The 15,108-nt window shown below is 40.9% G+C and overlaps 1 protein-coding gene across 2 annotated transcripts in view; it reads right to left on the bottom strand.

The window, feature by feature from the left end:
- Nucleotides 1–15,108, bottom strand: part of LOC145357045 (neuron navigator 1-like) — a 698,546-nt gene that overhangs the window by 81,006 nt on the left and 602,432 nt on the right. For both annotated transcript variants that reach the window (XM_080210100.1, XM_080210101.1), the window contains 5 exons: nt 14,922–15,107; nt 8,464–8,516; nt 5,508–5,531; nt 5,140–5,217; nt 1,520–1,603 (listed from right to left, as the gene is read on the bottom strand). In XM_080210100.1, coding sequence (XP_080066226.1) covers nt 1,520–1,603; nt 5,140–5,217; nt 5,508–5,531; nt 8,464–8,516; nt 14,922–15,107 — 425 coding nt within the window. The remainder of the gene's footprint in view (nt 1–1,519; nt 1,604–5,139; nt 5,218–5,507; nt 5,532–8,463; nt 8,517–14,921; nt 15,108) is intronic.

Raw genomic sequence — 15,108 nt, 5'->3', positions numbered from 1 at the left:
AAAAATGTTGAAATCTCTTGCTGAGCTTTACAGCAGTAAAATATTAGATGTTTTGCTTAAACTGAGTTTGATCCATTGGACCTTGTAACTGAAATCTAAATGTTTATGACTTTTTGATTTTAAGTGTTTATAGATTTTCGTTGTTAAAACCGTTATGTTCTCTATTTGCTCTACAATGCAGGGAGGTAAATGTGTTGCAACCATGTTACTTAGTGGGAATTCTCTTGAAGCACTGTTGATTTATTGGTATCAACACAGTTCAGTCTGTTTCTAGATCATTCGCGAACCATCTGCCTCATCTCGCCTCCTTTCTTCTTTGTCATATTCTCACATGAGCTCAGAAACCAAAGACAAAGTAGACCTTTCTCTGTGTGCTCAGCCAAAACATTGCTTCCTTTGAAGAAGAAAATACTGAAATAGGTGTTTTGTGCCCTCAGTGAAATGAAAACAAAGAGTTGGCTTCAATTAAAACCTATTATGAACGTATTAACAAAGTTAATGGCAATATCTTCAAAAACTACAGATGGTTTACTGCAAACAACAAACTGGCAGTTGTATGTAGCTTATTCCTATCCAGATTTTAAGATATAATTTATTGGTTCCAGGGTGAAATTTTTATTTTGGATCTTTGCATTCTGTCATCACCAGGTCTTGGGGGGCTTGGACAGGATTTTTCGATCACGTTCCCCTAAGGCTGGAAATTACTATCCAAGCTCAACAGACCTTTGCATGATTCATGTCCTGCCCACTACAATTCCTGTGGCTGACAAGACATGAAAATTCTACCCATGGAGCAGCAAAAGAGGACTTAATCCTGTTTTTCACTTGGTTTGCCTAACTATACAATATAGTTGTGTACCCTTACCCTTTATTTATCCTTTAAGCTTAGGGTTTTACAAAGGGCCCAAATTGAAGGAATTCAGTCACATTGGTCAATATATTTGTTTGTACACTGGTTCTAAGTTTCTAATCTATCATCATACTGGGGTTGAGGAAGCATCTAGGCTACAATGTTACTTGGATGTGCTTACCTTCTCATTGCTGAAGTATACTGCAGTTTCTATTGAGTTTTTTTTTTCATAATAATATCAGAACTTGCCTTACTGTTCCCTGTTTATAAATGCCACCTTTGCACTGCATCCAAAATATTATCATTATGGCAATGAATCGTCTTCTGTCTTATGTACCCTGTTACAGCAGAATAAAACCTGCTGTGTACCATCTGCCAATATGTTAGAACAGATGGCAATTTTCCATTGAGTTTTTTTTTGTTTCTCAGTATACACCCCCACACGATTACTTAGGAACTGAGCTCATAACGCACCTCAGCAATGTAGAACTTGGTGACCTGTGATTGTGGTGAGACCTAAGCTTAGTTCAAACGGCAGCTGGATTATGCTCTATAGCTTCATTATACTCCACTTAAAAATGAATGTCACAACCTGGGACTTTATGGAAATCTGACTTCATTTAATCTAAGATTAAGTTTCAAATTCACCCAAGTTTGAGTGTTACTAACCTTTTGTTCTGCTGTCAAGGCAAGACTCTGCAGACGAGATGTCATATTAGTCAAACTCTGCTCAAATGCTGCCACAAGATGAGCCTAAAGAATTGGGGGAGAAATACAAAGTAAGGAGACATCTTTTTTCAAACTGCTTTTAAAACACACTTACAAATATTCAAGATGTGGAGATGCCGACATTGGACTGGGGTGGGCACAGTAAGTCATCTCACAACTGCAGGTTAAAATCCAACAGGTTTATTTGGAACCACAGGCTTTCAGAGTGCTGCTCCTTCATCAGGTGACTGGAGATGTAGATTCACAAATACGGTATACGATAGGCAACTGGAATTATCTTGCAATTGTGTCTTTGCCTATATATGCTGTGTTTGTGAACCTACTCTTCACTCACCTGATGAAGGAGTAGCACTCTGAAAGCTTGTGATTCCAAATAAACTTGTTGGACTTTAACCTGGTGTTACAAATATTCAAATACGATTACACTTTTGCTTCAGAATTTTTTTTCTTATTAAATAGCAAAGAGAATCAACATTGCACAGATTTATATATTGAAGCTCTCAAAAATTCCTCTAATAACCTGCTGGGGGATCGCTTTTTGAAATTCAATGAGAAAATGATGTGAAAATTTGAACTTTAATCTCTGAAGCTGATAAATGGTGAAGGAAAGAATGTTCAGTGTAACAGGATAACAATGTGGTTAAAGTTTAAAATTTATTAGTGTCACAAGCAGGCTGACATCAACACTGCAATGAAGTTACTGTGAAAATCCCCTAGTCACCACATTCCAGCACCTGTTCAGGTACACTGAGGGAGAATTCAGCACCCAGTGCGCCTAACCAACACGTCTTTTGCACTGTAGGAGGAAACTGCAGCACCCAGAGGAAACCCACACAGACACGGAGAATGTGCAGATTCCATAGAAACCTGGTGCTGTGAGGCAGCAGTGCCAACCATTGGGTTAATGCATTTATTGATGATTTTAATCCTAAAACTGGTGGAGAACCAACTGGCACAAGGGAAAAAAAAATCAATGCTGTACGTGTGTTGTAAATGCTGAATGAATACAACACATTGAAGTAAAAGTGCACAGCCAAAGCTCACAGGTTTGATTTTGACTCTGCTGATCTCAGATGAGGCAACAACTTTTGATAATCTACTTTCATTTCCCTGGATCAGCGAGTGGATCTTGGAGATCCCTGATCCTCACTGCAAAGGGTTTGCATTTTGAATGAGAACAGGAGCAGTCAGGTTCTGATTCCCCATCATGGGGAAAAAGCCTGCTGATGTCCCAGCTGGAATGAAAATCTGGCAAGGCACCAATTTCACCACTTGGCTGTGAGTGCTGCCTAATGAGCTGTCTGGGAGCGACAGCAGTGAAACACGTAGATGTTAAAGGTCAGGCCTCATTAGCACGTCACTTGCTGACCAGAAAAAATGGGTCGTCAGCATGCATACCCAACTGTTAATGTTGGGCAGCCAATGGTCATTTATAAAGGCTTGACAGAGAAAATAATTAGCTTTCACTTCAGTCTGAACTAGATTCAAATGTAGATCCTTTATATTCCTTAGTATGGGGGTGGGCGGGTGGTGGTGGTGGTTCGTCATCTCTCAAGAACTACTCCACATCTAGGCGTCAGAGAACACAGATCTTTATTGCAGTCTACTCATTCCACACTCCAAACAATGACTGCCCTCTCAGGGAGGTTTGCAGGTAGCTCACCTCACACCCCCAGGTCACATGACCCCATTACCTTGAAGGGCTACACCCAACATGCATAACAGGACCCAAATAAACGTAAATGGTGAAATAAATGAGGAGGGCCTAATAAGTTCTCCTTATGATTAGTCATGGAGTTATGAGACCCACTTGGCAATCAATAAAATTGCCCAGGGATTGAGCCATTATGATTTAATGCACAGAAGGCCCTTTAAGCAAACAAAAATATTTAAATGGGAGGTTTTCCTGTAATGCAGCTTGAGTAATTTAGTGGCATGCAAGACACTGAATGACAATTTGGAGTGGATATTTAAAGTGATAAATATAGAACTAATTATTTACTGCCTATCCTTTATGCAGCACCTTGCCCCAGCATTTCCCTAGACCCCAGTGCTTCATTTTTCTTTGGGGAGTTTTATGTTTAACAGGCTTTTTTTAAGAAAGAAAACCTGATGGTCAAAAGAAAATCAACAACCGTTCGTTAGCAGTCATGTCCAATAATTGGACTGAGAACTCTTCTGGAACATTCCTGGAATATCACCCATTAACCTTGCATTGTCGTTTGAGGTCAGTTCAATTTGATACAAAACATGCTTACAGAGTATTGGTCCCACTGTGTTATTCAACTGTTAATTCTTCATTTGTTCTTCTCTATTGCCAACATCCATTTATTTATATTAATTCAATCTGATGCTGAATTACAGATATGGACCGTGCTCTTGGTTTGCTTCAATGATATTGACTTCAAACATCAAAAGCCAGCCACTACTCTGGACATTCCTTGTAGAATAATGATTTAGTTGTTATGGAAGTAAGGTATGTATCATGATGCAAAAGTGACTGTCACAGACATGTCCAACAAACGTCAAAGTGAAGATGGAAGTGTTTGTACAAGAGAGAGATGTACTTACAGCAATGCTTAGAATATATTATATGAGTCAATAAAGGGATTTTTGAAAAATCGACTGGAGTAATAGAATCTTGCTGAATCATAGAATCGCAACAGTGCAGAAACATGCTATTCAGCTCATTGAGTCTGCATCAACCACAAAACCAACCAGGCCCTATCCCCAAACCTCCACATATTTACCTATCTAATCCCCTGACACTAAAGGGCACTTTAGTGCAGCAAATTCATCTAACCCGCATTTCTTCGGACTGTAGAAGGAAACCCTCAATCCTATTAAGTTCCGTGTACTCATCCAGAAGTCTCTTGAAAGACCCTATCGAATCTGCCTCCACCACCACCGACAGCAGCCGATTCCACTTACCCACCACCCTCTGAGTGAAAAACTTACCCGACATCTCCTCTGTACCTACTCCCCAGCACCTTAAACCTGTGTCCTCTTGTGAATGGAAAGTGTCGGAGGAGGATGGGATTTTTCACAGGACAGGGGGTTTACAGAAGTTTGAAAATGTAATGAAAATAAGATAATGGTTTAAGATTGTAACTTCAAAAGATAAGATTATTCTTGGGGGATATGGGATATGTAGAATACTGGGTTAATAGTATTGATAATGAGATGGCAATGTGTATCATGATGTGACAGTGACTTCCGCAGCCACATGCAAGGAACTGCGAACAGGAGATGGAATAGCCTGTACAGGAGAGAGGTGTACTCACCTAGAAGCTTAGAATGTAGAGTAAATAAAGGAGTTGATGAAATCTACCAGAGTTAAACCCAAGTCACTCGTAAATAGTAGGAAACCTTCCCAATCCAGAACAAGCCACAAGTTACCCAAAGAGAGATCCAAATAGTACTCAAAGTGAAAACCAAACCATAAACCAGTGCACTGTTCCTTGGCTTCAATAATTATCACAGTACTTTTTACAGAAACACAATAACAGATGTGCTGTATTAAACAGGATGCTGATTTATGTCTGAAATAAACAACTTACATTTGTAGACAGTTGTGATGTAAGTGCAGAAACCTTGTCATGTGAGGATTCAAGTTCCCTACGTAGCTTGCGGATGTGCTGTAAAAAACAATTTCACATTAAGTCCAACTGTTTATAAGATCGCAAATAGTGAATGGAAGACACCCATTTTATTCAAATTTCTCTCATCCACCATCATTTAATGCATTTATTCCAATTCCCCGTGACACACCCCCTCCCTGCAAAGGGCTGACAAAGTGTAGCTGATTTTGGTGTACGAGGAGCCTATATCCATTTCTGAGGAAACAATCATTTAACTGAAAAGTCTCGTGACCAAATTCCCTATTACCTGCTGAACTGCACTGAGACAAATTAATAAAAATTCATACCTCTCCTTGGGCTTTATCTTCACTCTGTAGGAAGTTAAATAAAAAGCATTATTTTCAAAACTGCAAATCACTAACACAGAAATTTACTAAACGTTGACATCTTCCAAGAACAGTTGGGTGGAAAAGCACTAAATTGACATCGAAAGTGAGATTTTAAAACCCATTTGTTCTTCTGAATATATTTAATTGTTCAGCAAATTAAGAAATGTGACGGTGCAGATGTAATCGTCAATATTCTATATTTCAATACATTAAATGTCAGCACACAAAACCAATAGGAAAGAAAACACTCCCTTTAGAAAGATTGTAACTCTTATCTCTGCACTGCAGTTTTGATATTGACATTTTTGCACTGTGATTGTTTGCTGCATTTGATACATGAGAATCACACAAACTACCATCATTGAAATAGGCCGTTCTCAGACTGATAATAACATGGAGTCATAGGTAATCATTTTCTTTGTGGAATTCAGGGCCATTGAATGTTTGCCTCAGCATAAAATTTCAGAAAAGGAGGGAGTTGCCTATCAATGTAGGTACTTTGTGACAATTAATTCTAGTTAAATGCAATTAGTTTCTCCAAACAAATCACCACAACAGTTTCTGTTTAATGAAACAACAAATGTTATCCTCCGTGCGTGCTCAGTATTTTGGAAAAAATCTTCCTATCCATAGCTAGCAGCAAGGTAGCTTGCAGTCAAGTATGAAGGGAAGCAATGGCGAAGTGGTACTGTCACTGGACTAGTAGGTAGAGATATGATCGGCGCAACTTGTGGGCCGAAGGGCCAATTTGTGCTGTAGTTTTTCTATGATTCTAGTAATCCAAGAGACCCAGAATAATGCTCTGGTGCCCCAAGTTTGAATCCCACTATGGCAGATGGTGAAATGTGAATTCAATAGAACTCTGGAATTAAAAGTCTAATGATGACCTTGAAACCATTGTCGATTGTAGTAAAAACCCATCTGGTTCATGAATATCCTTTAGGGAAGGAAATCTGCCATCCTTACTTCATCTGGCTTCCATGTGAATAACCTACAGCAATGTAGCTAACTCTTAAAGACCCCCTCAGGGGCAGGCTATAAAATGTAAACCCAGCCATCCCATTGATGAATTAAAAAAACATTCTTCTTTCCGCTAAAACAGTATGACTCACTACTTAAGTCAAAATTGTCAATGGAAGATGCAAGAATGACTGAAAGTGGTAATATTTACAACAACTTTGGGATTTGCCAACTACACTCACTGTAGAAAAATCTCAGATGCTGATAGCAGATCTACACCATTCTGCATTGCTCTTTGCTTTTCTTTAGAAAAAATTCCTTTTCATCTTTTCCCATATTTGGGGAAAAAAATTGCAGAAAACCTAGGATTATCTTCTTTGGAGCAGAGGTTAGATGGAGATGTTCAAAGATATGAGAGATTATGATGGAGAGGGTAGGAAGAAACCTCTTGCAGGAATGTTGGTAACCGAAAGCTAAGACTGACAACCTGGAATGCATTTCTGAGAAAATAGTGAAGTTTATTTATAAATCACAAGTAAGCTTACATTAACATTGTAATGAAGTTACTGTAAAAATCCTCTAGTCGCCATAATCTGGTGAGAATTTGGGAGAATTTAACATGGCCAAAGCACCTAACCAGCACGTCTTACAGACTGAAGCAGATTTAATTGTAACTTCCAAAAGGGAACTGGATACCTACTTGAAAAGAGGAATTTTGGTGGGTTACGTGAAATGAGAAGTGGAGCGAGACCAACTGGACGGTTCTGCAAAGTACCATGGGAATCTTAGGGGGTGGGACAGAAAATTCAGCAGACCGTGCAAAGATCTGTTGACCTCGGGTGGGAATTTCCAGCGTGGGGCGCGGCTGGAAAATCCCGTCCTGTGGGTCGATTTAATGGATCTGATAGGGGTCTCACCTACTGGCTAGAGGTGGACTTACAGAATTTTAGCCACTGTAACTTGCCAGTCTCAGGCCTTCACCGAGACTGAGCACCACAGAGGGTGCAAATCTCACTGAAAGCTGCCAGCCAGAGGCAGGCAGTTCCTCCTTATTGTCACCAAGAGTGGTGGCAGTTGTGATAATGCATCCGTCAAAAACACAGGATCAATGCCAGACCAAATTTGAGTAAGTGAGAGATACAGCTCATGGGGAAGAGATCATGGGAGAGAAGGGTGAGGGGAGTGGAGATAAGGAAAAGGGAATATGCATTTAAAGCCCCCCCTTGAAGCAAGGTGCCCTCCCCTTTAGAAGGCCGCAGACAAACCATTAAATTCTGGTGCTCTCAGTGGTAATTGGTTTCAATTGGTTCAACAATATGCCAAACTGACAAGCTGGTATGAGCTGGCAAATTTCCTCTATGGGTTTATTTTCAGCTCCAACTTAATCCTTGAAGATTTTTCCGCTGTCAGGAGACTGACATGCAGCCTCCCTCCACCCCACCCCATTAAGTGCACTCTTGTTTCCCACAAAGGTAGATTGCATTAAATCGACCCAATGGGTCAAATGAGCTTCTTCTGTGCTGTACGGACCTGTGAAATGTGGTAGCTGTTGATTCATTTCCTCATTATAGAAGGAACCAAATCCACAAGGTATTGCAATGCCGTGTGCAAATGTAGCATGCAATGAAAAGCTGATAAGATTTGGTTCCTCTGGTAAGACACTGAGCGAGCTTCTGATACACAGCAGAGTGGTTCAGAAAATAGACCTTGAGGACACTGACAAACAGTGCTTGAAATTATTCTGGTCTTCAGCCTATTGCAGAATCCTTTGGACAGAATATTGATTCAGGAGAAAAGTGCTATTGTTTTACCAGTTGCATTCTCAAAATGACATCAAATGATCATCTATCTCATGGTCCATTGATATCTCTTTTTCAATGCTCATGCATGTGAAGTCAGAAATGTAATGGTGTCACTATTCCAGATTGTTCCAAAGGAAGAAAACAGGACTTACTGTGGAATGGACGGAGGACGTGGTGGAAGCAAGTGAAAGCACTGAGCCATGAACTGCAAAATAGATTTTCAAATTAAGGTAAGTAATTGTCTGATTGTTGCACATGTTCACAGTTACAAAGTAGAAATGTCACATTTCCCTATTCCCTGTTTCGATGGATGCATATTACAATACTAAAAACACAATCATACTTTTCAAAGATAATCCTATTCCCAACATATTGAGAGAAATTGCTGTATCTTCCAGATTGCGAACAGCAGTTACATCACCAGCTCTTTCTTGGACCGATGCTGGATTTCTTGACAAATATTTTCTGACTGTTCATAGTACACTGCTCAGCTTCTCACTGGGTCTCCCCACTGAGAGAGAGTGTTTGCTGGCCATTTCTTCATAAGTGCTTTCAGTCCTTGTCTGGACTGATTAAAGTTGCACTTCGGAGGCATGAAGTGAACATCGATATTTCCTGTCCTCCTCTTCCTGGGCTGGATATTTAAAATTCATTCATGGGGATGGGGGCATGACTGGCTAACCAGCACTTATTGCCATTTCTACATGCCCTTGAGAAGGTGGTGGTGAGCTTCCTTCTTGAATTGCTGCAATCCAGGTGGAGTAGGTATGCCCACAGTGCTGTTATGGAAGGAATTCCAGGACTTTGACCCAGCGACAGTGAAGAACCAGTGAGAAACACATGTCACTTCAATGGGGGAAGGCCTGACCAAATTAACTGTCTCTCAGGCATTTAACTGGCCAATATGAGGCTTTCCCCTGAATTTATAACACCGGTGATGGAAATTCTGTCAACTGAGAGCTTCCCGCCTAAAAAAGGGAATGGTGGCTTCTGCCGATAGTGTTGCAGGGACTTCATCAGGGATCAGTGTAGGATCTCTGGAATGAAGGTGGGATGGGGCCCAGAGGCAGGAGTTTGGAGACAAGGGCAGAATGGGGTCAGTTTCAGCAGCATCCCTCCCTTTTCACCATGTCAGGTCCCTCAATCAAGCACTGAAGGTGGGATTCTCCAACTGCTCTTGCTCCAAAACCTGAAAATCTTGCCTGAGATCAATGGACCTTTGCATGATCCACCCCCGAAGGTATAAAGTTTAAAGTCACAAATAGGCTTACGTTAACAAAGAAGTTACTGTGAAAATCCCCTAGTCGCCACACTCCGGTGCCTGTTCAGATATACTGAGGGAGAATTTAGCATGGCCAATGCAACTAACCAGCATGTCTTTCAGACTCCGCACAGTGACCCATGTTTCTTCAGAAGGAATTCTTCAAATTCACGCAACAAAAACATAACAAAATTTACTCTGACATTAAGAAAGGGTTTAATAAACAAACTTCATTACTCCAAACTTGGCCAATCCAAGTTCCCCACAAATTCCCAACAAGTTCTTATTAACAATGAGTCAGCTGATTAGCTGCCCATCACATCGTTCTGTAACGGGTTCCATGGTTTACTGGTCAGCTGGTTCTTACAGCTTGTTACCATTGGTCACATTACATCCAATACAAAGTTGTCACCTATTACATTCTGATAACCAAAGCCAGGAACAAAACCCAGATCCCTAGCGCTGTGAAGAAGCAATGCTAACTATTGTGCCACCATGCCACCCATTCTAGCAATAATTACAGGTTTTTTATTACTCTGCTTGGATGCTTCTACAGTTTTCAAACTTTATGATGTAGGGACGTCAGCAATTTTTAACAAGAGATAGTTTCACCCATCCAGGGTGGCTACTGAAGAAAAAAATCTTAATATACATTAAGTAATGAGCTAATAAGTCAACACTTGAAAACTATTACAATCAAGAGAGACTGGCAAACTGCTGACCTCTGGGATCCCTAAATGGCGTTTCTGGGGGCCCTGTTTGATTATCTAGGCTCCACAGATACAATGCAGCCATACAGCAGTGACTTACATATATTTAGCCTCAGAAAACAGTGCCTGCCTTTGCTAACGAGTCCTTTGCAGTTTATCACTGCTAAAGGACCACTACTGGGTTCTCCATCTGTTCTTGATGAATACTACAGAATTCCACAGGGCAGTGGGGGGGGGGGGGGAAAGAGAAAAAAAAACTTGTGAAAGAATAATTTCAAATTGGATATAAATAGTATTTGGCTGATAATGTTAATTGTAGCCTCAAGGTAGACAGTCTCGCTGTTATCTGATCAAGGATGGTGGGCTGGTAATTTCCCACCGGGAGTTTTGAGTTTATATGTTTGCGCAGGAAAACTAAAAAAAACAAAGTTAGAAACGAGGAAATCGATACATAAAAAAAACAGGCAAGTGAATAATTCACACTGATTACTGAATAGACTCCAGACAACTTGGTAAAGACAGCTCCAGTGATTGGAGTCAGATACAAAGTAAGAAATGAATGTAAAAAACAGAGAAAAAAAAAGGTAGCAGCAAAGGAGAACTATAGTGAAACTGTATGGCACAAATAAATTAAACAAGGCGTGAAATGGAAAAGAAAGAACATATTACCTTAAAAAGAACCACTAGCCAACTTGCAATCCCCCACCCCTTTCCCCTCCCCCCAATAATGCTCCCACTGTGCTTCTGCCCTCAGGAAATGTCAGGTCATCATGTTGCCACGGGTCTTTTATTACCATTTGTGATAAGATGTTGGAACAGGGTCACTCTTTTGATTAAATGGATGCAAGAGCCTGGGTGTTCCATTGATGAACTACTGTTTTCTTTTTAAAAATATATTTTCTACTGCCAATTTTTAAGAGTGTAAGGAAACTTCTCCACAATCATGTTGAATAGATCTTCTTTATGTGAACACGCTGTGGGAAGTACAATTTAAATCTGCCTGCCTAGGCTTGTTAACACAAGTCCCTCAATTTGCATTAACTGCCTGGGCCAGAACTCGGGCAATTACTCACTGGGGGAACGTGCGATTCTAAACATCAGCCCAAAATGGGATGCAAGTCCACAACGTAATGGGATTCAGGTTACTTTAAACAGCAGCAACTCCTTGGTCCTTGACATGATGCTCTTAAATGATTTTGTCAGTTCTTTGAAGCAATAGTTGATTGAAACACCTGATGAAATTTTTAGTACTCCGCCAGGGTAGAAATATTGGCTGGGATTTTTCTGATACAGCCGGGGTCACATCACCAGGACTGGAAATGGGAAAAACCTCATTTTGGTGGGTGGCAGGATCTGGGCTACACATTATGGGAGGCCATCAATTCAGCAGCCCCTGCTGGGCCTGCCATCCTATTAAGATTGAAAGCTCTCCCTCAAGAGCTGCTGGCCCAATCAGAGGGCCAGTAGTTCAGCAGTGCTGCAGGAACAGGGTAAGGGGTGTACATCTACATGAAGAACATCAACATATTTGTATGTGGGTTCAGAAGGTGTCAGGGTTGGTCAGGCAGATACTAATGAAGGTGGATGAGGATCACAAAGGGTAGGTGATGCCAATGTTGTAAATGTGGCTACTCCCACTTGTGGTTCCCTGGGTGGGTCAAACAATGCTCAAAGAGGAGGGCCCCTCCCTCTCTGGAGCCCACTGCAAAGCTGCCATTGCTCATCTATTTCCTCACAGAGCAGAGGGCTAACCCCTGCCACCCCATCTGCTGGTAAAATACCGGTATAGCCTGAAGGAGGCCCTCAATTGGTCATTTAAGTGGCTCAATTTGGTTCCAGGTTCTTTGTCATGTTTCCACCTCTGACTCCACCCTAAGGGCCCAGAAAATCCTAGCCATTTTTTGAGTATTATGAATGATATAAAATATTTAATATTAGTCAGAAACAGTTAGTGCTAAGCTTCTCACATATAATGTATACATAATGAACACAGCATTTATTGGCCAGGAAGGGGGATACTCTGAGGTCATGAAAGATGTTAAACAAACGCACAGTCAGTTTTCTTTCTTAACAGGGTTGACAATGACGGAATTACTCAAAGTTCAATGCACATTTTGGTTAGAGAAATATGGAGAGACAATAGAAAAGAAGGGTGCAACTCTAAAGAGGGTGCAAGAGGATGTATATGCGCACTAATCAGGACAGGTTAAGAAAGCAGTTAATAAAGCATGCAGTATTCTAGGCTTTATTAATACGAGCACAGAATACAAGAGCAAGGAGATTAAATTAAACTTTCATGTCATTATTTGGTCTCAGCTGAATTATTACATCAGTTATGGGCACTGTGCTTGAGGGAAGATGTAAAATCATTGGAAAAAGTGAAGAAAAGATTCATGAGAATGGTTCCAAGGGTGAAGAACTTCAACTATTACATAAGAGCATAAGAACTAGGAGCAGCAGTAGGCCATCTTGCCCCTTGAGCTGCTCCGCCATTCAATAAATCATGGCTGATCTTTTCATGGATTCAGCTTCACTTACCGCCCACTCACTATAACCCTTAATTCTTTTACTGTTCAAAAATTTATCTATCCTTGCCTTAAAATCATTCAACGATGTAACCTCAACTGCTTCATTAGGCAGGGAATTCCACAGATTCACAACTGTTTGAGTGAAGAAGTTCCTCCTCAACTCAGTCCTAAATCTGCTTCCCCTTATTTTGAGGCTACACCCCCAAGTTCTAGTTTCACCCACCAGTGGAAACAACTTCCCTGCTTCTATCTTATCTATTCCTTTCATAATCTTATATGTTTCTATAAAGATCTCCCCTCATTCTTCTGAATTCCAATGAGTACAACCCCAGTCTACTCAGTCTCTCCTCATAAGCCAACCTTCTCAATTCCAGAATCAATCTAGTGAATCTCCTCTGCACCCCCCTCCAGTACCAGTATATTCTTTCTCAGGTAAGGAGACCAAAACTGTACACAGAATTCCAGCATCTTATACAGCTGCAACATAACCTCACTGTTTTTAAACTTCATCCCTCTAGCAGTAAAGAACAAGATTCCATTTACCTTCTTAATTACCAGCTGCACCTGCAAACCAACTCTTTGAGATTTCTGCACAAGAACAGCCAGGTCCCTCTGCACAGCAGCATGCTGCAAATTTTACTATTTAAATAATAGTCCATTTTGTTGTTATCCCTACCAAAATGGATGACCTAACATTTACCAACATTGTACTCCATCTGCCAGACACTTAGACTGTCTATTTCCCTTTGCAGACTTTCAGCATCCTCTGCACACTTTGCTCTGCCACCCATCTTAGTGTCATCTGTGAATTTTGACACACTACACTTGGTCCCCAACTCCAAATCATCTAAGTAAATCGTAAACAATTGCATTCCCAACACTGATCCCTGAGGCACACCACTAGTCACTGATCGCCAACAAGAGAAACACCCATTTACCCCCACTCTTTGTTTCCTGTTAGTTAACCAATCCTCTATCCATGCTAATACATTACCCGTAATACAGTGCACCTTTATCTTATGTAGCAGTTTTTGGTGCAGCGCCTTGCCAAATGCTTTCTGGAAATCCAGTTACGCCACATCCACAGGTTCTCCATTGCCCACTGCACAAGTAATGTTCTCAACGAATTCCACCAAATTAGTCAAACATAACCTTCATGAACCCATGCTGTGTCTTACCAATGGGACAATGTATATCCAGATGTCTCGCTTTATTTTCCTTGATGATAGATGCAAACTTTTTTCCTACTACAGAAGTCAAGCTGACCGGCCTATAGTTACCCGCCTTTTGTCTACCTCCTTTTTTAAACAGTGGCGTCACATTTATGTTTTCCAATCTACGGTTACTACCCCAGAGTCCAGCGAATTTTGGCAAATTACCACGAGTGCATTTGCTATTCCTCCCGCCATCTCTTTTAGTACCCTGGGATGCATTCCATCAGGACCAGGAGACTTATCTACCTTTAGCCTCATTAACTTGCCCAACGCTACCTCTGTTGTGATAATGACAGTTTCTAGGTTCTCACCTGCCATAGCCTTCCTGTCATCAATTTTTGGCCTGTTATTTAGATGGTATGTAAATAGATTGGAGAGGCTGGGACTCATTTCCCAGGAGATGACATGGCTGAAGGGAGACTTGGACAGAGGTATTCAAAATCATGAGAGAATAAACAAGAGGAAACTGTTCCCACTCATGAAAGCATCTGAGACGGCACATATTTAAAGTGATTGGCAAAAGGGAAAAAAGACATGAGGAAAATATTTTCATGCAGCAAGCGGTTAGAGCCCAGAATATACTTGCTGACAGTAGGGTGGAAGTAGGTCAACTGAGGCATTCAAAGGACAATTTAGACTGTTGTTTGTAAAAGAACAATATACAGGGTTATGGAGAGAAGGTGGGAGAATGGCACCAAGTAAATTGCTCATTCAGAGAGCTGGTCCGGACACAGCGAACCAAATGGTTTCTTTCCATGCTGTAATAATTGTGATTTGTATGGGCAAATCTCACCTTTAAACAAATAACTATTCAAGCTGCTAAATGATCCGACAAAAACAAATAACATAAAAATTATTCATTCAATATTGATTGAAATTGATAACATTTGATCTTACCATCATCTACGGGGTCCCTAAATGAACCAGATCGAATCATTCCTTTTGGTCTTTCTGCCAAAGAAACCGTGCTCCCCATCTGCAAGCTTCCGTACAAGTCGAAAGAGGAATCATGAGTTGGAATGCTGTTTGAGCGCATCATTTTGGGAGTGGGGCTGCTAAGCTGGGATACTGCAGTGGGGCTTGC

The sequence above is a fragment of the Carcharhinus amblyrhynchos genome, chromosome 22, assembly GCF_965287045.1.
Source record: "Carcharhinus amblyrhynchos chromosome 22, sCarAmb.v2.hapA, whole genome shotgun sequence".
Classification (NCBI taxonomy): Eukaryota; Metazoa; Chordata; class Chondrichthyes; order Carcharhiniformes; family Carcharhinidae; genus Carcharhinus; species Carcharhinus amblyrhynchos.
This window is presented reverse-complemented; position numbering and strand designations above follow the sequence as displayed.